At 51.5% G+C, this 23,532-nt stretch overlaps 1 protein-coding gene across 2 annotated transcripts in view; it reads right to left on the minus strand.

Moving 5' to 3' along the window:
* USP2 (ubiquitin specific peptidase 2) overlaps positions 1-23,532 on the minus strand; it is a 40,735-nt gene that overhangs the window by 1,848 nt on the left and 15,355 nt on the right. Inside the window, exons 1-10 of one of the 2 annotated variants that reach the window (XM_063311258.1) lie at positions 18,290-18,463; positions 10,847-10,897; positions 8,456-8,579; positions 7,670-7,781; positions 6,751-6,861; positions 5,678-5,742; positions 2,833-2,936; positions 2,659-2,739; positions 1,839-1,917; positions 536-643 (exon numbers count right to left, since the gene is read on the minus strand). In XM_063311258.1, the coding sequence (XP_063167328.1) occupies positions 536-643; positions 1,839-1,917; positions 2,659-2,739; positions 2,833-2,936; positions 5,678-5,742; positions 6,751-6,861; positions 7,670-7,781; positions 8,456-8,579; positions 10,847-10,897; positions 18,290-18,436 (982 nt within the window). In that variant the 5' untranslated portion in view covers positions 18,437-18,463. Of the gene's footprint in view, positions 1-535; positions 644-1,838; positions 1,918-2,658; positions 2,740-2,832; positions 2,937-5,677; positions 5,743-6,750; positions 6,862-7,669; positions 7,782-8,455; positions 8,580-10,846; positions 10,898-18,289; positions 18,464-23,532 lie in introns of those variants that run through there. The other variant, XM_063311255.1, reaches the window with a different exon arrangement.

The following is a 23,532-nucleotide window of genomic DNA, read 5'->3' on the forward strand; positions in this document are numbered from 1 at the left end:
TGGAACTCTTGAGAAAAAAAGGAAAGCCCCAGGTTTTTTTCAAGCTGGAAGCAGAGACTCTGAAAATCATATTTAAATTGTGTAGCGCAGTGTTTCTCAACCTTGGCAGCTTGAAGATGGGTGGACTTCAGCTCCCAGAATTCCCCAGCCAGCAAAGCTGGCTGGGGAGTTCTGGGCGTTGAAGCCCACCCATCTTCAAGCTGCCAAGGTTGAGAAAGACTGGTGTAGTGCATATAAGAACAGGGAATGGCTCTGCTGGACCCGATGCAGACCTGTAGGGTCTCATTTCAAACATTCTCCAAAATTAAGACATTCTTAACAGGACAGGGAAGTGAATGCTGCTTTGTGTTTCCTTTTTCATTCCAGGCACAGGCTGGAAAAAAAAAACCCGGCTGCGTTTGTGTACGTTTGCTCGCCTGGCCTTGTGGAAAAGAGGGTTGTGGGTTCAGAAGTCCAGCCTCAGATGCCCATCCTGCTTCTCCTCGTTGCTGCCCCCCCACAGCCGCTTCTGCAAAACCCTCCAGCAGATACTCACTGCAACTCTGGGAAGCAAATTCCCGCAGATCCAGATCCTTGAGCGGGAAATTGACGAAGGTGGTGAGTTTGCTGGATCGCATCCGTGCTTCGGAGAAGCGTTTCAGGTCTGGGCGAGGAATTAAGGAGAAAGGGGGCAAACGGTAGGGAGGGGAGTCTTATGAGGTGATTTTTACTGCAGGAGTGGAGCTTCGGGGGCGGGGGCTGCTGCTCAGGCCACATAGCCGGGCAGAATTCATTCATTTATTTATTTAAATTCATCACAGCCGCCCAGCTCCAACGGACTCTGGGTAGTGTCCAGAGGATGCTCGGCTTTGCCGTTTCGGCTGAGTGCATGGCTGGGCTGGAAATGAAAAATTCTAGGACAAACCATGATTTGGGGATCATTGCTATTGATAAGCAGTTACAATGAAGTGCCTTTGCCAAGACTTGCCTGACTTGGGGAACACAGGTAGTCCTCAATTAGTGACAGTAATTTGGACTGGGAACTCTGTCGCTAAGCAACGTGGTCACAAAGCACGATGTCACGTGACTGTGCCAACTTACAGTGGCAGTTGGGGCAGTCCCAGCTGCCTTCTTAGGCAAATCCTGCGTGATCGCCATTTGTAACCTCCTGCCGGCTTCCCCCTTGACTTTGCTTGTCAGAAGCCGGCAGCAAAGGCCACAAGTGGCAGTCATATGACTGTGGGATGCTGCAACAGCCGTAACTATGAGGACTGGTTGTAAGTCCCCCATATTCAGTGCCGTCGTAACTTTGAGCGGTCGCTGAACGGGTGGTCATTAATAAGAACTACCTGTATTATTCTCTCTTCTAGATTTCTTTTTCCCCTAAGCAAAACATGTTCAAATTTTCTCTCTCCCCATTTTTCAGGACAGCTCCGGAAAGCTGAAAGACCGCACCAGACAAAGGACACACCACGAATTCCAGTGTCGAATGCCGCTCTGAATTTAGTTCTCCCTGCTTTCTTTTGATGCACCCACTAACTGCTAACTACTACACCACCATGTTTCTCAAGTTATGCCAAGTGGCGCCAATGTCCCCTCTCATCCCCCTAAGCCCCAGACTGAAGATTTTTACAGGCATTCTCCATATACTGGGAGCGTTCTCAGACTCAAGAGGACTAGGATCTTGAAATAACAGACCGTTCCAGCTAAGACCAGGATGGATTCTGCGCCCAATAAAAATGTCTGCACCTGGCGGATTCTGGTAGAAACCTGTCAAGTCACTGTCCGTCTGCATCTGAGACCCCCTTCTCAGCCCCGCTGTGGATGAGGCCACATCCCATGGAAAAAGGAAAGGATACGTAACACCAGGATCTTGGGAAACCGCTGGATGCTGAATTTCTTCATGCATTTCGTCCTAGCTTTGCAGTGGTAGCACGTCTGGAGAGGCAAATGACAACCAGCATGATTAGGGGAGGACCCCGGGAGTCTTTGGGAATGAGACGTGCGCAGTAACGTCATTAGGAAAGAAAGACATGAGATCTGTGGCACCAGTTGGGGGAAAAAGCAAGGGGGGAAAAGTGGCAAGGACTGGCTAGATCAGCTGAAAGGGCCAGATTTAGCACCAGGGCAGCCAGTGGCAGAGCAGGGGGCCAGGCTGTGATTTCACAGACAAGGCAACCCCTTGCTTTTAGAAAAAAAACTGATGCGGGCAGGTGGATGGAATAATTAGAAGGCAGCCCTCCCATTTTGGACTCAGCTAGTTCTCCGGTCAAAAATGCTAAGCTTCGCATCAGCCAGAGGCTGGCACAATGACATATGAAGCAACAGGTAAGAAGCAGCATACACGTGTCCGGCGTTTCCCAACCCATTAATATAGAAACTTAGATCTAGCTTTTGGAACAAGATTTCCAGGACCAAAGAAATAATTTCCAAAGTTGGAGTAGAAGACCTGGGGGTTGGGCTTGGAAGACCGCCAAGGTCCCTTCCAATCCTATGATTCCAAGTCCTTAAAATCAGCATCATCGTCATCCTGTGCAAAACTCCAAACCGGAAAATCAAAATGCACCTGGTGGATGATTTTGGAATCTAGGGCTTAAAACCGCCTGGATTAAGGGAGGTCGACTGGGTGCAGAAACCCATCAGATGAGTTTCCACACTTCCCTTCCCACGTGGGCTTACGGGTTTCTCGTCTCCATCCAGGACGTCTTCCTTGGTGAAGAGCCGCACACAGTCGATCAAATTCACCTCGCCGTAGCTTTTCTGAAGAGAGCCCAAGAGTTAAGACGTTGCCAATGCAAGAAGGGGCAGATCTGGGGCGGGGGCAAATGGGGATGCCAGGGAGCATGGGGTTACCTTGGCAATGGGCAGGGACAGGTCCCAGAAGGGATCGAAGGCGGTGGAACAGTAGCCGCACGCACTGCAAGTCAAAGAGCTTTTCAGTTGCCCGACAAAGAGATCTAAGGAGAGAGAAGGTGCGGAATATGAAGATGGAGGTCTGGGCAGGTGGGTGGAGGCATCCTTCTAGCTGCTTGAGGTCCTAAAACGAATCCTTGCAGATCCAAAAACTTTCCCCAAAGGCAGGAGCGCCCATATTTCAAGACACAGAATTTGGGGGAAGGCAAGGGCCACACTTGGTCTTCTGGAGGTGCACTAAGGCAGTGGCAGCTGCAGGGGGAGCAGTCAAAACAGTCAAGATAGCAGCTGTGATTGCACAAGGGAAGCCCCACTGCTTTGTTAAGGGCATTGTGTAAAAAAGAGTTGGGGCTCTACTTATGTATGTATGTATTTATTAATCACACTTATATGGCCGCCCGTCTCACACAAAGTGACTCTGGGCGGCGTACTACAGCTGCCATTTTTACTTTCTTGAATCCCCTCCCACCCCGCCGCAGAAACTTCTGCCCAAGGAGCTCACTGCAAGCAACAGCCAAGCCTAGGACAAAATTTAGATCAGCTTTTCTATACATCAAGAAAAACAAAATTAAACACCAATTAATAGGATTCCTTCCCATGTTTTTGGGGGGCTTTGATTAAACAGAACAAACAGAACAGAAAACAAAGGAAGGAAGCATTTAATAATTAGCCACGTGAAACATTGCAACTGGGGTGTCATCTTTTGGGGGTCCCCTTAAGGCTTTCTGGGATGGTAGATAGTCCTGGGGGTCTTCAATTGTCATTCCTGCCTTAAATTCATCACTGTGGCTGCCACTGATCTCTATTAAATACCAGTGATGGGCAACTGTTAGCCCAAAGGCTAGTTCTAACCCAGGAGATGACTGTATTGGGGAAATTATATTTGAGACCACTCCCCTTCTCTAGGCATTTCTAAACAAGCTGATACTTCCTGAACAAAATCAACCGGATAATATCTCCTGCCTTGTCTATTTCTGAAAGGGAAGAGTGGTGACAGAGATCCCAAGCTCAATTCTTGGCCCTTCTTAGTGGGGATGAACCTTCTCATGCCTGAAAGCTTGAAGCTTGACTGCTTATCGTGCAAGAAAGAGAACAGAGGATCTGATCTCATGGCTGTGTTCTCGCAATACGTTTATTCACAAACCAGCCAACCTGCTTTTTACCTCATGGGTTGTGCAAGCTCAGCCTAATTAACCACCAGAAGTTTATGCTTCTGGGCGTAGGGCTGAGCAACACATGATCTAGTTACATGGATAAGTATGCTGTGCAAACAGTGCTTGTAGAAGGAAGTTCTTTTTTTCTGTATGATTCAGAAAGAAGCTTTAGAAAGAAGCATCAAAGTCTTGACAAGGGTTGGATCTCAACTCCATACTTCGTAAGGCCTTCTGAAGCCTCTCTTCCCCCGCCTAGACTAGAGCATATGGGAGATCAGTTTTACACTTTTCCAAAATCAGCTTTGGGGAAGATGGAATTTCAGAGATCACGAGGGACCCCAACCTCGGTGGGTGCCGTATCCCCAACCCAGTGTTTGCTATTTTGGTAGTCAGAAAAAAAAACACACGTTAATTGCAGCCACAAAATTAATCCAGCTTCTTGTTTGGCCCTGAATCACTACGTAAACTGAATGGAATGAACAAGGGTTGGCCATTTGGAAGGTCAAACGTTTTCTGAGAAGCTTCCAAGTGTTTAGTTTGTCAAATGGTGGCCAAGCATTAGGAGGATTAATACAGTAAACAAGCAAACAAAAAAAAAGAGGTGATTTGATCATTAATGGATTTGATTGGCATGTTAATTGGTGAAGGAAAATAAATCCCGTACCGAATGTTGCTTTGAAATATCTAAGGAAGTTTTGCAAAACGACATTGAATAATTCTGTTAACAATGTTTCGTCAGAGGTCTATAAATATCAACAATTCAATGAACAATTCGACCAACAGTTGCTCTTCCTGGCTTTGATCCGAGGACACCAAGATCAGGCCTGCCCTGATACATTTTTTCAAAGGAAATGAAACTGAAAGTAGCGACCTTGAAAAAAAAAAGGAACTGCTCTTTAAACCAGTTTTTAAAGAGGCAATTGTGGAGATTAGGCTCAATACCGTTGGGGCATTTCTGAAGATTGGACCGTCTCTGAAACTTACAACAGGCAAACCCATGGCACTGTGGACTGCTGGGTCAGTCGAAGGGGAGCTGACTCTCCTGATCATTTTGTGAAATCACCCCCAATGCATTTTGTCTGTAGGGAGTCCTGAAGCTACTTCTTATTTCTATGTGACCAGCAACTGAGATGATAGGAAATTCCCTGGAGTGGGCGGCAGGGCTGCAACTGTGTGTGTGTGGGGGGAACGGGGCATGTGCCCCGGGCGCCGTGCTGGGGGGCGCCAAAATGGGCACGGAATCCATGTTTGCCCCGGGTGACACAGAGCCCAGTTGCGGGCCCGGTGGGTGGAGAGGAGGTGGAGGTGCTGGAGGGGAGCATCACTAGTTGGAAACGGAGTTTGTGCCTCACCTCACCAACAAAGGAGCCCGTTTTGAGACTGCTCCTCATGTGCTCTCCAAATTCCAAATGGGCATGTCGGATCAGAAAGTTAGCCAAGCCTTGGGTACACCTGAAACCAGTGTTTCTCAACCTTGGCAACTTTAAGATGGGTGGAGTTCAACTCCCAGAATTCTGGCTGGGGAGTTCTGGGAGTGGAAGTCCACCCATCCTAAAGTTGCCAAGTTGAGAAATGCTGCCTTAAATCCACCACCCCAAAATGCTCTTTTGACTGCCCCGTCAGACACTTACCCCCAATCCGGCTGTCTTCCCTCGCTAGATATTTCATCCACATTTGCCTCCCCTTCTCGTCGTCCCTGCCAGAAACAAGGGAGAGAGGAGGTGAAGAGACTTTTCCAACTGGCATCAAGATCTGTGGAATCGGCATGGATTATCCCAGAAGCCTCTGGGATGGATGGAGGCTGGCCGAAAGCCCATGGGATTTCAAATCCCCCGCTTGGCTATGATGCTTGTGGGATGAAGCTGAGGTAGCTGCTCTTTCTCAGCTACAAGTAGTCCTTGACTTACGACCATTCATTTAATGACAGTCCGAAGTTACGATGGCCTCAGAATGGGTGCTTTGCAGCCTGCAAAGCACTTCTGAGTGTTGCAAACCATTGCACCACCCCCCTGCAGTCACATGGTTACATTTTGGGCGCATGGTAGCTGCTCACATTTGCGATCGGTTGCAGTGTTTCCTGGTCAGGTGATCGCGTTTTGTGACTTTTTTTGCCATTCTCCAGCAAAAAACACCCACTGGGGAAGCTGGATGTGCTTAACGACCTGTGATTCACTTAACCACTGTTGTAAAGAATGGTCGTAAAATTGGGTCTGGTCACGTGGTGACTCAACTTACGACCACAACTTACGATGGAAATTCTGGTCCCAACTGTGGTCGTAAGTCGAGGACTACTTGTACACTTCCGTGCTAGCTTGTTGTGAGGATAAAAATGGGCTGTGGGGGATGAGCCAAATGTTCCTTAGCAGGAAAAACCGACATAAAATTTCCATGGATCCTTATTCACAGTTTGCCTCCTTCCTTTTTTACTAGCTGTCTGCAGGAGGAATGACTCGTGCCGTTACGTGGGGAGGAAAACTCAGGAAGAAGAAAGAGAAAAGTTGTCTAACGACAGGACCGGCTCCCGCCCACCTTTGCTAGGAGGCAGCGAGGCTGGCGACCCCGTGCTCGAAACCCAACTGGGACATCCTGGCCTTGCTCTGGGCACCCAGCCACACGGAAGGGACAGACCAGACCAGTGGCATCAGCGTCCAGTTGCCCCCCCCCCCGAGAATGCCCCTGGTGCTTCTGCTTTGCCGGGACTCACGGTAGATGGTCCAGGTTGTCGCTGATGCCCTTCGGGCGCACCAGCACCCGGTTCACCTCGCTGTGGAGTCCATCAAGGAGGAAGCGCAGGAACTCCTGGGCGTCCTGCTGGCTGCGAGGGAGGAAGGACAGGTGTCAGTCAAAGCCCATGAGGGACACAAGCCAGGCCCCACAAACGGAGCTGGGGAGAAGACGCCTTTAGCAACACAGGTAGTCCTTGCTTAACAAACATCCGTTTAGTTATGGTTCGGACTTAAAATGGTGCTGAAAAAACCAACTTATGACAGGTCCTCACACTTACAGCTGCCCCAGTGTCCCTGCAGTCACGTGATCATGATTTGGACGCTTGGCAACCGGTTTGCATTTATGACCATCACAGCATCCCATGGTTGCGTGATCGCCATTTTCAACCTTCCCAGCCAGCTTCTGGCAAGCAAAATCAATGGGGAACTGCACGATTCACTTAGCGACCACATGGTTTGTTCAACGACCGCCACAAAAAGGTCGTAAAATTGGGTCGGATTCGCATAATGACTGCTTCGCTTAGCAACCAAACTTCCGGTCCCAATTGTGGTTGTTAAGTGAGGACTACCTGTAAACCAACCCTGTTCCTCCCCTCCTAACCTGTCAATGTCCTTCGGCAGGCATTCAGGGCAGTTAGCTAACTCTCCCTCCTCATCAGGTTTAGGAAGAGGCAACTTTGGGCCTGCTAGAGGTTTTGGACTCCAGCTCCCTTCATTCCCTACCAGCCTGACAAATGCCAAGGAATGGGAGTTGTGGTCCAAAAGATCCACAGGGCGCCCGGTTGCCAGAGCCCGCCAATGCTGAAGGCACTACTGAAGCCGGAGAAGAGCGCGTGAGCGAGCAAGGCCCACTGGCGAGAAGTGGGAAAGAAAGAAGGCGTTGGACCCTGCTCTTACTTGTAGCCCACAAAGCGGGGAGCGTATCGTTGAATCTGCATCTTGAATTCGGAAGGGCTCACGGATTCATTGGGAGGCGACGTCCACAAGGCCTGGATGAGCTTGGCAAACTCTGGAGAGGGGGAGGAAGCAAGCCGGCCGTGAACACCCAGCACACACCAGCGCGGAAGAGCCCGGCTTGGCCACGGTGCTCTGGACCACGACCCACCCCTTCGGGGCCCAACGCAGAGAGCCAGGACGTCTGGGTCGCCTCCTAGCCATAATCCACACGGAAGGAGCCCCCTCCAGCACTTCCGGGAGAGGTTTCTGCTGGCACGGGGGCTTCTTCTGGCTTTTGCCGACACCAGAGGATGCTAGAGAAGCAGGGGAGGGTAAAGCAAGCGGTTGTGTTGCTTCGTGAACCAGTGTGGAGGGGGCCCTTTGCAGATCTTTGTACAGTGAGAGCTGTGGGGCCCCACTGGCCAGCACCCGAGATGTCAACAACTGCTGAGCAGAGCTGATTGCAAGGGAGAATGAGAATAGAAGAGGGAAGAATTCAGAGGCGTCCCCATTATTTTTCAGTGCCAGACACAGCCCCCCCCACCCCTCCTCTTCCTTTTTCTTCTTCTTCCCTTTTCTTCTTCACTGCTTTTCTTTCCTGTGGAAAGTCATCTGGCTCAGCTTTCTCCCCCTCCTTCCTGGCCTCCCTGCCCTTAAATCTGCCCCTGCGAGTGGCTTTGGGAGAGGAAGACCAGCGTCTGCCTGTGCTGCGTGCACCACGCCCGTGCAAAACCATGCCGCCTTTACCTGCCATCAGAGCGGTCTGCATGCGACTGTTGTTGTTGAGGTCACGAACGTACTGGCTCTGCAGGCAGTAATCCCGTAGCTCTTTGGTGTTGCTCAGGCACTGCAGGATCGAGTTCATAAAACACTGCAAGAGGCAGGAAAGAGGGGCAGAAGTGAAGGCCAGGCCGCTGGGGTCCAGCCCAGCCAGCCTTTCTCCAGGTGACGTCTGCCCACGCTTCTGCTTTAGGCTAGAATTCTAGGCACCTTTGCTGAACTTGGCTCCAGGAACGGTTTTCAGAAAGAGAACTAGGCATACTGGCTGGGCATTGTGGGGTGGGTCATGCCAGCCATCTGGACAGCACCAGGTTTGGAAAATTATCTGCTATGCATGGTGTTTTTTTAAGCACCCGGCAAACTAAAGGGGTCACTACTATGAACTTCATTAAGCCCTGCGCCAGGAGGGGCACTGGAAAAAAATCTGCGTACCACTCTAATCTCCTCCTTGGATAAGCAGGATTTTTTTTTTTTAAAAAAAGAAACCATAAAATATAAAAATGCAGCGAGCAGTTACTATGGTGAAAAAAATAAAAAACTCAAGGCAACGTGGAAGGTTTTTGGATTATTTTTTCCTGCTCACCCACAGTGTTCCATTGCGTCTGTGACTGACTCATGCCACGATGCACTCACACGCACAGGCACACACAGGCACCGGTTTTCCATGCCTATGCAGAGATGCCCATCAACAGCTTTAGATGGGCTTTGTTCTTCTCAGCTTCCTAAAGTGAATTTTTTGAAAAGCTGAATGATGGGGGTATAAACGACTTTATCGAGCCCACAAACTTTCCCTGCAAAGTCTTTGTCCATCATTCAACCCCCAAAAAACTGGGGGGTGGGGGGGTGGAAGGGGAGGACTGGAGGCTTCTTGTATGCTGTGGGCCCCCACTTGCCCCCACACCATCTTTCAATGCAAATGCATCTTCTCTGGCTTTGAGTTGCCCCGTCTGGGTGTGTGACAGTATGATGCTATTTTCTGAAAGAGTTACACAACCATTTTGGGGGCTCTTTCACTCCCTCTGCGCAAGAAAGAACGAAATTCCCAGCAGTGTCATCCAAGAAGAGGAAGTGAGATAAAACAGCTTAGGAAAGACAACTCAGCTTCCTCAACCAGTCCCAATCAGCCCAGGTCAGAGAGTTTCGCTGCAGCTCTGCCCTCGGGAGAACATGCCATGCTGGGCCAGGTCCAGTGGGCAGCTACGGATGGGAGGTGGCCTCTTGTGAGTAGTGGCCTCAGCAGGGCTTGAGGAGGAGAGGAGGAGAACCATGTTTGTGGTTCTTGAGGAGGGGGGAGGGGGGGAAGAGAACCATGTCGGTCTATCATGGTCAAAAATCGCGAGTCTGGTAGCACTTTTTTGATGCACCAACTTTATTCAAAGGCATCGACTTTTGTGAACTGCAGCCCCTTTCTCTGGATGTGCAGAGGGGCTCCTTCTGATTTTAACATTGGCAGGGCCTCTCTGGTTAGGGAAACCCCTGACAGTGCCTGATGACAAAGACCCCTGTGTAGAGGATGCCGTGGCTAATGGACATGTATCCCAGGAAGCCATCCTGCATAAGCCAGACTCGTGACTTTGAACCAAGCCATGGAAGGAAGGTTGTCTTTGAAATGTGGGGCCAGGAGTATGACATCACCGTCAAACCCCAAAAGGCCCTCCTGCCCCCCAACATCACCACAAACTCTCAAGAGCACTGAGATATTGTGAGACACCAGCAGCCCTCCCTAAGACCTCACAAGAATTTTCTACAAGACATCATGAGACTTGGACTGAGGGGGGGACCCCAGACCGTCCAAAATGCACCATGATGCTCAGAGCTTTCCCTGACCGGTTCTGAGGATCCCTGGTTAGCAAAACATGGATGGGATCATTGGCAGCTTGCTAGCTGCCCACTTCTGGGAGGGACAACTAAGCCACAATAGGAGTCCCCTGTGCATGACCCCAACTGTCTGCAGCTTGAGGCCCCTCCAATGAGTTGGATTCCAATACCTATCCTCCCCAGCCAAATAATTCTCAGCATAAGCCAGGTGAGTGCGAACATTATCCAGGTGAATTCTTCAGCCCTTCTCCTTTCCCACAGAACTATAAATCCTAGTTTGTTACATCTACATGCTGCCGTGCACAAGAGCACAGGGGGGCTTGCATGGGGAGAGGACCCTTTATTTGCTTCCTCCCTGACAACCACCGCCTTCTGCCATAGCACACGATTGGCCCCTAGTTATCCATGGGTAGATGCGGTCCTGGGCCCCCTGGTTCTAGAAGAGCACCTTAACCTCCATGATGGAACAGATTTAAAATGGGCAAGAAAGACGGGGCCAAGTGGAAGGCCAGAGGCAGGGAGGGAAGAGATGTGACTTACGGTGTTACCGAGGTTTCGGAGACCAGTCAGCCCCTGTACCGTTTTTGAATTCTGTGGAGAAAGAAGAAGACAAGGTCTGTGAAAAGGCAGCCTTCAGATGGCCGTGCAAAACTCTGGGCGAAATTGGCCCCTGGGGTCCTGCTAAAGGAGATGGGGAGAAAGGAAGGCGAAGGAGTCGTATTCCCACCCTCCTGGGATTAGCAGAGGGAAACTCCAGGAAAAGTCCATTTCCCAGCACAAACCAAGCCCTAGAGACGTTTTTCCCCAGATATCGGGTGAGATCAAATGCTGCTTGGGTAACTCCCTGAGGCTGGGGGTTCAAATTACAAATTCCCCCTTCTTCTCTTCCAAAAGACCACCACCTCAGCAGCCTGGGGACATAAAGGCCTCCGAGAGCCACTGCACCCCTTTTTCTAACATTCCTGTCTTTATTCCAGGCTTCTTTCATGCTTAATCCTGTAGCTTTGTTGCTTTAATGTTTGAGGTCCTTTAAAAAAAAAAATACAGAAATCATTTTTGTGGATGACCAGGGAACTGCTCCAGCTGATTTGCCAAAAAATAGCAAAGCCCCCTTCTCCCCTCCAGGTTTCAAATGGATCAGTGCATTCAAAACACACACACACACACACACACACAGAACAGCTTGCAACAGGCAGAGAGAAATCCACTGGCGCGCAGAGATTTGCATGAACTCCTTGGCCTCTGCCACACCCTGGGACTGGCTCCTTAGACACAGAACGGGCAGAGGGCAAAGTCTTGCTTTTGACAGGAGGGCTGATGCCATCCAGCCGGTCGGCAAGTCAGAGCTGTCAGCGGTGGTAGTGCCGCAGGATCTTGGCGGTTTATTAGCCCTGGGACATAAATTCCTGGCACGAGTATTCGGAACAGGTCCAGCCGGCACTGGGACAGAGGCCACCGTGGCCTTGCTCAGCCTGTCCTTGGGCTGGGGGAGAAAAGAAGTGGGGCAGGGCAGGTGGGGAGAGAAAGCTGCACCCGGTAAGACTGAGTTCCCTGGGCTTTGCACCCCAGGAAGCAAAGAAGGCCCGCACCCCAGCAACAGGAGCACAGGGATTTGGGGTACTACTGGCCTGGCCAATGAGTGCAAGCAAAGGTAGGCCACACAAAGCCCAGGTCATAGGCCTCACCTGATGAACTTCTGCCTGCTGCTACTTTTGAAAGGATCAACCAGGAGGAAAAAAGTAGAAGGGAACTGTAACTCTTTGGGTCAGTGTTTCTCAACCTTGGCCACTTTAAGATGAGTGGACTTTAACTCCCAGAATTCCCCAGCCAGTGTAGCTGGGAGTTGAAGTCCACCTATCTTAAAGTGGCCAAGGTTGAGAAATCCTGCTTTGGGTTGTTGCATTCTTCCTGTGGTCTTTACAAGCTCTGCAGGTGCAAAAAAGTAAAGCAAAAAGGAAGAGCGCAAATGAACGGTAAGAGGAACTGGCTGGGGAGGGAGGCCATGCAATCCAACACATCTGGAGGGAAGTTGGGAATGCTGGCCTGGGAAGAAACGTAAGACAAAGCATCGTCCCGTCTTTTCTGCTCTGCTTTACTCAGAATTGGCAACTGAACTCAAGAAAAAAATGTGGGGAAATCTTATCGCGGTTTCCCCTGTTTTGTCCGCTCTGTTGTTTTGATCTTCAGATAAGCAGGGATCGGGTGGAGGGAGGAGGCAGAGATGCTGATAGGGGATGGCCAATTGGGAAACCCGGCGCTGATCCAGGTGGACCCATCATCTGGCTCAGCAGATTTGGAGCCTCCTCCCTCTCGAAGTTGGACTCACTCGACCTCTGGAGGTGCAAACCTAGAATTAACTAGGGCAAAGATCTTTGACTGTGACTCAGTCAGAGAGTGGTTAGTTGGCTTCCAAAGGCCAGACTGACTTTGACCTCCATATTCGGAGGCACAACTTCTCTGCCTTCTGGAAGTGGAGGCCAAACCGTGAGGACTAGCTGCTTCTCTCCCATGGCTTTTTACCTCCCCACGGCTCTGCGCAGTCAAGGATACAGGCCCAGAAGACCCTGTGGGCTGACCCTTCCCAAGCCAGCCTTTTTTCGCCAGCAGGATTTTTCAGTCAAAGGCCAGATGGGAAGAGCTGCCCTTTTGCCAGATTTGGGGTTCGGTGCATTAAAGCTCTGCTCTTGAGGGGCTTGCATTGCTGCTGGCACCCCAGAAAGTGAGGAGAAAGAGGCTGCTGCGCCCGTGGCTCCAAATAGCGCTTGACATGTGCGTGTGGGAGGAACACAGCCCTCCCCTTGACGACTGCCCAAAATAGACCGTCTCCAAACGCACTTGCTTCCCTCTAATCACGCACGCAGCACTCTGACACTACAGGTTCCTGTCATGCATGAAGGGAGGCATTCACCTTCTCCTTCTCTATCTTCTCCTTCTCCTTCTCTTGCACCTTCTCCTCCTCCTCATCTATCTTCTCCTTCTATCTACTCCTCCTCCTCCTCCTCCCTCTTCTCCTCCTTCTTTATCTTCTCCTTCTCCTCCTCCCTCTTCTCCTCCTTTATCTTCTCCTTCTCCTTCTCCTTCTCCTCGTCTATCTTCTCCTTCTATCTACTCCTCCTCCTTCTCCTCCCTCTTTATTTTCTCCTTCTCCTTCTCCTCGTCTATCTTCTCCTTCTATCTACTCCTCCTCCTCCCTCTTCATCTTCTCCTTCTCCTTCTCCTCGTCTATCTTCTTCTCTTTCTGCCTATCTCCTCCTTCTCCTCCTCCTCCCCCATCACCACACAGGGCTCCAACAGTGGGGACACAGAAGGGGCCCCCTAAGGAAACAGACAACTCTGCGCTCAGCGCTCACAAATCAGACCCAAATCCAGTCTCTTCCCAGCCCCTCTTCCCTCTTTTTCCAGCTTGGCTTCTAACGTCAGCATTCAAAGGAGGGTGATCGAAGATAAAAGAGATGCAAGCAGCAGGATTTCAAGGCATGGGCCGTCTTTTAGTCTGGGTGAGGGCACAAGCCCCAGCCACAAGAGACCTCCAAAACCCGAGCGTCTTTTGAGAATGAAGGGAGGGTGTTCATATTGGGTCAGTGTTTTTCAGCCTTGGCCGCTTTAAGAGGGGTGGACTTCAACTCCCAGAATTCCCCAGCCAGCTTTGCGGATGGAGCCAATACGGTGGGATAATCACGGGGTATTTTAGTGCCTTGGAGAGACCAGACTGGAAATCTCTATCATGACATTCACAGGATGACTTCACTCATGTTTCAGTCTAAGCTACTTATGCTGTTATGAGGATAATACGGGGAACAGGGGAGACAAAATGTTTACATAGAGGAAAATCACTGCATCCCTGGCATAAGGTGGATTAGAAATGTCAGATCTTCAATGCAAAGGAATTTGTGAATATTTCTGTGGCAGAAAGGGTCCGTGGCTCTTTATGGGTTGTGCCCATGCTGGCAAAACAGGGAGGGCCCAAGAGAGATGCTGGCTGGCCAATGAACTCAGAAAGATGTCAGCCGGGAGTTAGATTTTCCTGTGTGATGAAAGGATGTAATATATTCTCAGAACCAGATAATGCAATCTGCAGGAAATACAGGTAGTCCTCACTTAGCGACCACAATTGGGACCAGCAACTTGGTCATTAAGCAAAGTGGTGAACCCACCATGGTGTTTACAGTCTGGCTTCAGCTTTCCTTTGCTTTACAGACCTGCAAAGGTCACCAATGCCAGGATTGGTCGCAAAGTTACTTTTTCCTCACTGTCGTACCTGCGAATGGTTGCTAAGCGAGGCAGTCACTAAATGAGGACTACCTGTATGTCTGAATCCTGAACACAAGCAATCATTACATGAAAAGCAATCCCCAGGGAAAGTTCCTTAGCTCTGCTTTACACTTGCAGTCCCCAAAGGCATTGACTTGGAACTAGGTACTATTGTCGCTTCGATAAATTTCGGCTGGATTTGGTTGCGGGTGTCTGTTGGAAAGAAAATCTGGAAGCCAAGCCCCAGGTCCTTTTGGAGCAAGCACGGGCAATTGCAAAGAATGGCAAAGAAGGAAAGGTTTGGAAAGGCTGGGAGGAGGCTGCTCAGCACCTGAATTGACCCTGATGAACCTGCTTTGCTTAACAAACCTCCTTGCCAAGCGTTTCCCAGTCCAATGGAGTGGAGGCAAAATTCCTCAAGGAGAGGCTGAGAAACCGAGAGCTGCAGGCAAGGGCACATCTCTCTGGCATGTGGGACCTGTCAGCTTGCATTCCTCAGTGTCGGGCAGGCCACAGGCTGCTGGGATGAGCAACCTGCCCTAGCAAATCCCGCACCAGGAGGAAGGGGAACGTGTGCTTCAGCACCTAGGAAATCCTGGACGTGCTGCACTCTGCCAAAGTAAAAACAACAAAGCACGGCGTGCATGATCTGGGGCATCCTCCGCAGTTATCTCTTGCGTGTCTTTAAAAAGTTCACACCCGGTAGTGCAGGGATCATACCCAGTCCTACCTGGAGGGCCCGGATCTGCTCTGGCACCACAGGCCTCTTGCAGAGGACAGTCGGGGAACACGTTTTGCTCGCCCAGGGCCGAAAGCAACCGGGCTCTCTTGTTCCAAATGCCCTGCAGGCCACCCTCATACAGAATACAGGCTCAAAGGTGAAAGGCAGTGTTTTTCAACCTTGGCCGCTTTAAGATGGGTGGACTTCAACTCCCAGAATTCCCCAGCCAGCACATGCTGGCTGGGGAATTCTGGGAGTTGAAGTCCACCCATCTTAAAGCGGCCAAGGTTGAAAAACACTGGTTAAAGGGCTGCAGACATTATTCCCTCCTGCCACCACTTCTGCATCATGGCGCGATCATGATCACGTGGGGACCCATCGACACCCCCCGCTCGTCCACCCACCCACCCAAGTGTGAGGCATTGCCTTTTCCAGCAAATAAAGCCTTGGCATGTGTAGGAGGCTTCTTTGGGTACACAGAAGCTTGACAGCCATCTCTCAAGATGTCTCTGTTCAGCGGACACAGGAGGCCTTTGCAAAAACTGCCTGACTCTGCACTTCCCGCAGCCCCCTCGCCCCTCTCTCTTCTGAACCCCGTTTTGCTGTTCCGGGCGGGTCTGAAGACTCCCATTCTTCTGCCATCCTGCTCTCATTTCCTGCTCTTCCCCGAGGAAGAGGCCAGGAGCAAGAACAAGATTCCCTTCCCATGCTGTCCCTTGCAAACACTCCACGTGAGCTCCGGACTCCGAGCTGCCCTGCGTCTCTTCTTTCCTCTTCCAGCCAGCTCTGATTGGAGCTCTCCAGACCCAGCCTCTTGCGCCCGGCAAGAATGTGCCAAGTTGCACGGGGCAAAGAGGCCGGGAGAGCTTTTACATAACCACGACGGCATCATTCATCCGGCAGACAAAGGCTCTGACCTGCCCCCACCACAGGTGCGGAAGACGGGCGGTTGCGTAAGAGCAGAACCACAGTGCAGCTGAAGGGCATGGATCCCACCAGTGCAGGAATATGCCCCTCGTTTCCCAGGACAGTTGTGGATGGGAATCCAGGAGTCCCAGCCTTTGACCTTTGCTCTCCAGAAAGATCCCTGCGGGATTCCAACTATGCATTGCAATTCAACAGGCCATTACTTGTGCATTCAGATGCAGAATACCTCCCCATTATGCATCTGGATGTGGGGATGAAAGGCTAACTTTCAGATAAAGGAGGGGGCCTGAATAGGTGCCCCACTCAAAGGAACTGGTGTTCTTCTCCCCCCCAACCCTGCCCTCAAGATGACAAGATTGCGCATGACTGTCCTGGCTGGAAAATGACTCCTTTGCCTCAAATGGCTGGGGGAAGGCAAGACAACATCCTGAGCATGGCTCACAAAATAGAAAGGCCCTACTGAGCCGGAGGAAGGACGCTTTAGACTTCGTAATTTGTTCCCCCCACTCCCTGTAATTTATTCCCCCCACTCCTCATCACCAGCTATTCTTGCTGGTTTTTTGCAAGCCTCAGGGCTCCTGACCATATGCATGTGCCTCTGAGTTCCTGGAGAGGGGCTGGCGGGGTGGAAAAGCTGCTCCCCCATTTCTTGTTGGCACAGCGGGAGAAAGACTTGGAAGCTGCTTTTGAGCAAAGCCCTTAAGAGGCCCAGCAAATGGGATGGCGACTCTCTTTCCAGGCACTGCATATAAAGGGCCTTCTGCGGCTGTCTTCTTACCCCCATGCAAGCAGCAACTGTTCTTCAACCCTATTTGCTTCTCTTTTTCAAAAAAAAGGACTTCTAAACACAGGCAGGGTCGTGCTTGACAAACCAACTCCCCCTGCCTTTGTGGCTTCAAGTTTGCAGAGGAAAAAACTCCATTTTGCCAAGGAACAGGTACTCAGAGATGTACACTGGACATATTGAGCTTCATGGCGACAAGAAATCAGAAGTCTGGTAGCACCTTTTCCGACGAACAAATTTGATTAAAGGGCATAAGCTTTCGCAAGCTGCAGTTGCAGCTCGCGAAAGCTTATGCCCTTTAATCAAATTTGTTCGTCGGAAAAGGTGCTACCAGACTTCTGATATTTTACTGAGCACCAGTAGACCACTGGTGTGCCATCATGGCTTGTTGGAACAAGAAAAAGGGGATGTTGTAGCACACTGCATCAGTGCTAGGCAGGCAGTCTCTCTGCCCCTCTGGGAGTGCTTGAGGGCTGGCGCCTAATCCTGCAGGCACTCAGTTGCCTTTGGGTTTCCCCCCCACCCATCCAGGGGTGTCCGCAACGGTGAGGTCCAACAAGTCAAGGTGGTGCGGCAACGGTGCAATCAAAGCAGCTCCACCTGTTTTTGAAGCGCATCCTGCGTGGCACATCGATCACACCCTTGCGAATTTCTTGGCCCTACCCTGCAAGCACCCCTATTCCCACCTGTCCCTGGAGATGTTGGGGAAACAACTTGGCACTCTTCCATCGCGCACGCCTGAGGGGTTTGGACCACGACTCCCACCATTCGACCATCCGCATGGGAATCCCAGCCCAGCCGCTCGGGAGTCCCCAGTTTGAAAGCAGCTCTCCTGGGCCTTCTTACACCCAGGCTGAGTTCACACAGGGCATTCAAGCAGACCGCTGAATTTCCACGCTGGCCCCGCTCCACCGGGCAGGCTCCTCCTGAAACGCCCAACGTGAGCAGCTAACCGAGATTCAAACGAATCCGGTTCAGCCTTCCGGCCGGCAGCTGCGGAGTCTTTGAATGACCCCCGGCGAGGCAACGCCAAAGGGCGCAGGCTGCCTCTTGGGCAACCGATCTCCCTTCTCCCCCTCCCCGCCGTACAGCCCCGCGCTGCCCCAACCTTGCGCCCTCCCGACGGGCCGGAACGCGCCTCCCGCCAGGGTCAGCCGAGGACCATGGGGGCCGGGGTCCAAAGGATGGGGACGGGACGGGCGCGACCCCGGGGGTCTGGCTTGATCGCCGGGGCGCCCTCGCCCCCCAGTCCCGGCTATCTCCCCCCCCGCCGCCGCCGCCGCCCCCCCTCCCCGCCTACCTTCGCCTTGTTGACCATCAGCCCCACGAAGGTGGAGAGCAGCAGCGAGCCGGGCAAGGGCGCCCTGCCGCGCAGCTCCTTGTGCCCGCCGGGCAGCGGCGAGGCGGGCGGCTCCGCCGGCAGGGTGACCGTGTAAGAGTTGCGCATGCTGCCGCCGGACCCCTCGCGCCGGCCCGGCCGGAGGCGGCGGCGGGTCCAGCGGGACTGGCGGAGGCGCCTCGGCGGGCGGGGGGGCGGGCGCCGCTGGGTCCGGGCGCAGCCGCGGCGGCAGCGGATTCACGCTCAGGCGGGCGGCGGCGGCGGCAGCAGCGGCACCTGAATCGCCGCCGCTCTGACCTCAAGCCGGGCGGGGGGCGGGGCCGGGCCGGGCGGCGGGGCTCCCTCGAGGGAGGCGCCGACGGCCAAGCGCTCGGAGCCGCCGGGAGGGGGGGCGCGAGGGCCGCCCGCCGGAGCCCCTCCCTTTTCGGAGGGGAGGCCCAAGTCCCGGGGGGGGCACCAGGTGGGCTGGAGGGGCCGGCCCACGAAGCCCCCCCTCCCCAGAGCAGGGGGCCCCGAGCTGGAAATGACCCGAGGAGGGGAGGAGGGGAGGGCAGGTGCTCCCGCATTCCCCCGGCTTTTATCCTCCGGAAAGCGGGGCTACTCCGCCCTCCGAACCCACTCGGCACCCCAACCAGCAAATCGGTTCTATATTGTTGCCAAGAACTCTACTCGGATATTTCTACGAAGTCAGCCGGAGGATATGCCTATATGCTCCTATGCTATGCCATACGATTAAAAAAAAAAAACAGGAGTCGAGGTTGACTTGAAGGAGACTTGACAGTTTGAGATGATGATGATGATGATGATGATGGCTGGTCACACAATCTGCCAGATGCTTAGATTGGATATGGCATTTTTGTCCAGCTATCAAGTCGTCATGGTCATCACCAACATCATTCCACCTTCTTTAAAAATACATATATTTCAGTGGTGTTACAGTCTCTTGAGGGCCTACATTAAGATTTTAGAGGATTTCCCCCCTCCGCAGGGTGAGAGACTGCATCGCCAATTTTCAGCCATTGCTCCAGCTCTCCCGAGGGGCCCCCAGCACTGCAAAAAGAGGAAGGAGGGGCGAGGTCGCTTTGCCCACCCTTAACTTTAATAAGTGCTGTAGGCTACCACCAGACAGACTGTAACACAGACGGAGTAGAATTCAGCCTGGCAAAACTTCTCAAGGAAATAGAAACTTAACCACAGAATCTTCTAAGAAAAATGCATTTCAAACGCTGCTTATTTATTGGAAAAGAGTGGTATCCCTCCTGCTTTTCAAGACTTAGTAGGGCTGGCCCAAGAGGGTTTCCTGCCTGAGGCACCTCCCCTCCTTCCATTCATAGGGCTTTGTACTTAAAGCAAGTCCTTTTCGACCAGGAATGTGCAAAATCCCCAAGGCCAGGGCTTCTGCTTCCATGTTCCTGGCAGAAAAAGGCCAACGGCAAGAAATTAAATAGCCAACACTTTGCCACCTAAGCTTTTTTGCCCAAAGCCACTCCTTCCTTCTACTTCTTGGCAAGACTGGCAGCTCGCACCACGTTTAAAAACTCCACCAGCAACTAAACACTTAAACATAATTTAAAGCCAGACCTTAATGCTGAAAATAACTTTGACAAGCAGGTGCTAATGGAACAACAACAACAACAAGAAGGCTGATGAGGGGGATATACTGCAATGACCCTGATTCATTTTAGACAGCCTTTCTATGCTTGACTAGAATTCTGCTCCCAACCAAACCCTTGTGCCAAATGTTTGGCATCTGATTCTGAAGATCCAAGTCAGCCTCGCAAGCCAGGTTCAAGATTGTGAGTATTTTACAGCTGCAAATGCCAAGGAAACCAGGAAAAGGCCTCAGGGTCCACAAATAATCATTTAAGAAGCACCAGTCCTCTCGGCATTATCTATTCACATGTAACACCCTACAGATATTTCCTTGGAAGTAAATCTAATTGTGTTCAGTGCTGTTTGCTCTCAACCCAGGTCAGCAGTGAGTTGGAACCTAGGAAAAAAAAAAGTTCGGTCTTGGTTTTGAACTAGGGTCAAACCCTACCCAACAGGAACTGTCTGTATGCAGGAGCAGTGCCTCTGAGCATGTCCAGAGTGCTCTTCCCTTGTCACAGTGGCCCGTGGCCCATATCAGGGGCAAAAAAAGAGCAAAGGGTGTATTACAACATCTGGAACAAAAATAACAAAAATGAACTGCCCAGTTATTTTTAATAAATCAAGCAACGTTCATTCCCTTTCCTCCGCTGCTTTCTTCCGTCCTCCAGGCAAATCATTTTGTACTGGCGCTGCAGAGAAACTAAGTTTAGCTTAGCTGAGGTAGAGCTATTTTTGGCTGTGTTAAAAATAAATCCAAGGAGATGGGGTGTTGCGCGTCGGTCGTTTTCTTTGTTTCCCACAGCATTATTTATCTACTGGAATTTTAAGCCTCTCTTCGTCAGCAAGCTGCTGTCACTCCATTTAATGCTGTCCCTTAGCAGAGAGATAAAAGTGCAGTGGGGAGGCTGAGCGATGGGTTGGATGCACGTGATCTCTTCCATGTACACAGAAAAGCGGCCTAGAACTGGGGCCTTACGGCACTGCGCAGAGCTGAGCAGCCGCAGGAAACGGACATCACACAGCCACCGTGCCTTCTGTGCCACTCCACGTGGCCTGCACAGGTGTGTGCGCAGCTGGAACACAAGCCTGCAACCCACACAGAGCTGTGAGTTCAGAAACACACAGGAGCATTGCGAAGGGCCGGCAGACGTGGGTTTATTTGGTGCGTTTGCTGAGGTGGTTCCCGTGGGGCTGAGAGGATCAAATGCCAGATCAAATTCTTGGGTGTCATTTCATTTTATAAGTATTGTTTCAGAACTCAGCAATAGACAATGGCCCAAACGGTCCACTTGGTCCTGCAGGATGCCTCCGAGAAGCTCAGGAGCAGGGCAGCTGGCCAAAGCTGGACTGATCCTGCTACTACCTTTCCTTGGTGTTCTATGTTTACAGATATACTGCTCTTGCACAGGGAGGCTTTTGCTTTCTTCACTGCCATTGCCAGTCCTCTTCTCCGCCAGTGAACTTACAGCAACCGCCCCCAAGCCCAAGCTGACATCCTCCAGATGGACTTGGCTGGGGATGATGGGCATTGGAAGGCAACATCTCTATACAGCTAGATATTGGGAGTGGTTGGTCTGGACTCGAAGCCCTTTCCGTGTGGCTGCCTCTGACAACTAGAGAGCTCACACCTCTCCTGGGAGGAGCCAGGATTCCTGGAAGCAAATTAGAGGTTCCACCCGAGGACATGTGAGCACCCCCAGGGATGGGCTCCCTTGCTCTTCCAGCCTCTGCAAGGTCAGCCGACGCCCCCCCCCCCCATGGGGCTTCAAGGGCTGCAAGCAAAGAGAATCTGGGGAGGGGAGGAATCTGCACTGGCTGCAGAAAGCAGACGAGACAGCTTACCAGGCAGATGATTGCAAGGTGGTTTTGTACGGAGGCACCCCCCAAAGGCCTTGCAAAAGCTTTGATGGATCCAGCAGGTGGATGATGGGGCGGGTGCCAGGGTGGGGGGGAAGAGAGAAGTAAAGATGCCGGGGAATACATGTGGAGTGCCCCCCGGGCATTTAGCCCTAGCCTGTTGAAATTCTGGCAGTTCAACCAGCCAGCAATCAACTCACTCACTCGGTGATACAATCTGGACCCTTCTTCTCCCCACTAATTGCCCCTCTGCAAAATGCTGGCCTCTTGATCTACACAACCTTGGATGACCTACGAACCAAGTATTTCGCAAATCAGGCCCCCAGGCCAAGATTCACCTTCGGGGCTCTGCATTCGTTCTCAGGGTGGCCTTTGCCACCCAATATAAACCTCCAGCTGTGACCTTCTGAATTTGCAGCTGGTGCCCAAGAGAGACCTCCTGAACACGGGGCTCCACTTTGGCTACAAGGCCCAGTTAGCGTCATCTTACGCTACTGGGCTACTCTTGCTGCACTGTTTTTATGGAAGGGACCCAGTTGCTCTAATGGAAAGGAAGGAGAGAAGATGCCAGGATTAAAGTTGGAGTCCAGGGGTGGTGGGAGGGCACCCCCTTGGAAGACTGGCTACTGGTCGGCCTGCTGCTGGAAACAGGATGCTGGTTTGGTGTGAGCCAGCAGATTCTTCTACCCTTGCTCCTTCTCTCCCAAGCATGCCCGGGGAAAGGGCAACACAATGCGGAAGTAATGGAATGCCACACTACTGGTCGCTTGCCAACCCCACCTCCTTGCATACAGGCACCGAGGTCACAGGCAACTAACGTGACCCCCCAACAAGGTAGGTTTAATGGCCAGAGGCTGCAATCCCACTCCAGCCCCACCACCCTCCTAAAATTCATACCGGTTTTCCAGAAATCTGCCTTGTGATTTGCCCTTGAGATCTTGGAAACTATTCTCTTTGACTTGCTGATTTGGGGTGGGTGGGGACCCCTGGTTGGAAAACAGCAGCAGGGGTTGTGAAAGTCCCCGTAGACCAGAGTTTCTCAAGCTCGGCAACTTTAAGACTGGCTGGGGAACTCTGAGGGTCGAAGTCCACATGTCTTAAAGTTGCCGAGCTTGAGAAACACTGGTCTAAGGAATATCCAGCTATGTTCCGGGGAACCCAAGGATTCCGTGAGAATCTGATGGGCTCCTGTGGGAATCGACGGCCAAAAATAATCACTCAAACACTCAAACCACCCGAGCTCTGTGTCTTAACCTGGAGTTCCAGGAATTATTTTTTTTTAAACTAACGAGTTCCGCAGATAGAAGAAGTTTAAAAAAAAAGAACACTCGACTGGGTTGAACTTTAGCTCATCTTACAAACTCCTTCTGTTATCCTTACGACAGACTGCTAACTCAAGTTTGCTGCACTCAAATGAGTTATACCTTAACTATTAATAGAGAAGGATACTTCCTTACTTTGCAAATTAGGAACTGACATTAGTAGACCAAAGAAAGTTACGGTGACAAACGAAGCAGAGGCTAGACCAGGGTTCCTCAGCCAGGGTTCCGTGGCACCCTCGGGTTCTGCGAGAGGTCCCTAGGGGTTTCCTGGGAGATCACGATTTATTTAAAAAATTATTTCAAATTTGGGCCACTTCACATTAAAGAGGTAAGTTTCATTCCTTATTTTTAGTTCAAGAACACTGTTCATGCATCTATGCAGGCCTACCCATGAAACAAATGTAATAATTTTTGAACTTCTGGCCTATATTT

Source organism: Candoia aspera, chromosome 9 (assembly GCF_035149785.1).
Source record: "Candoia aspera isolate rCanAsp1 chromosome 9, rCanAsp1.hap2, whole genome shotgun sequence".
Classification (NCBI taxonomy): Eukaryota; Metazoa; Chordata; class Lepidosauria; order Squamata; family Boidae; genus Candoia; species Candoia aspera.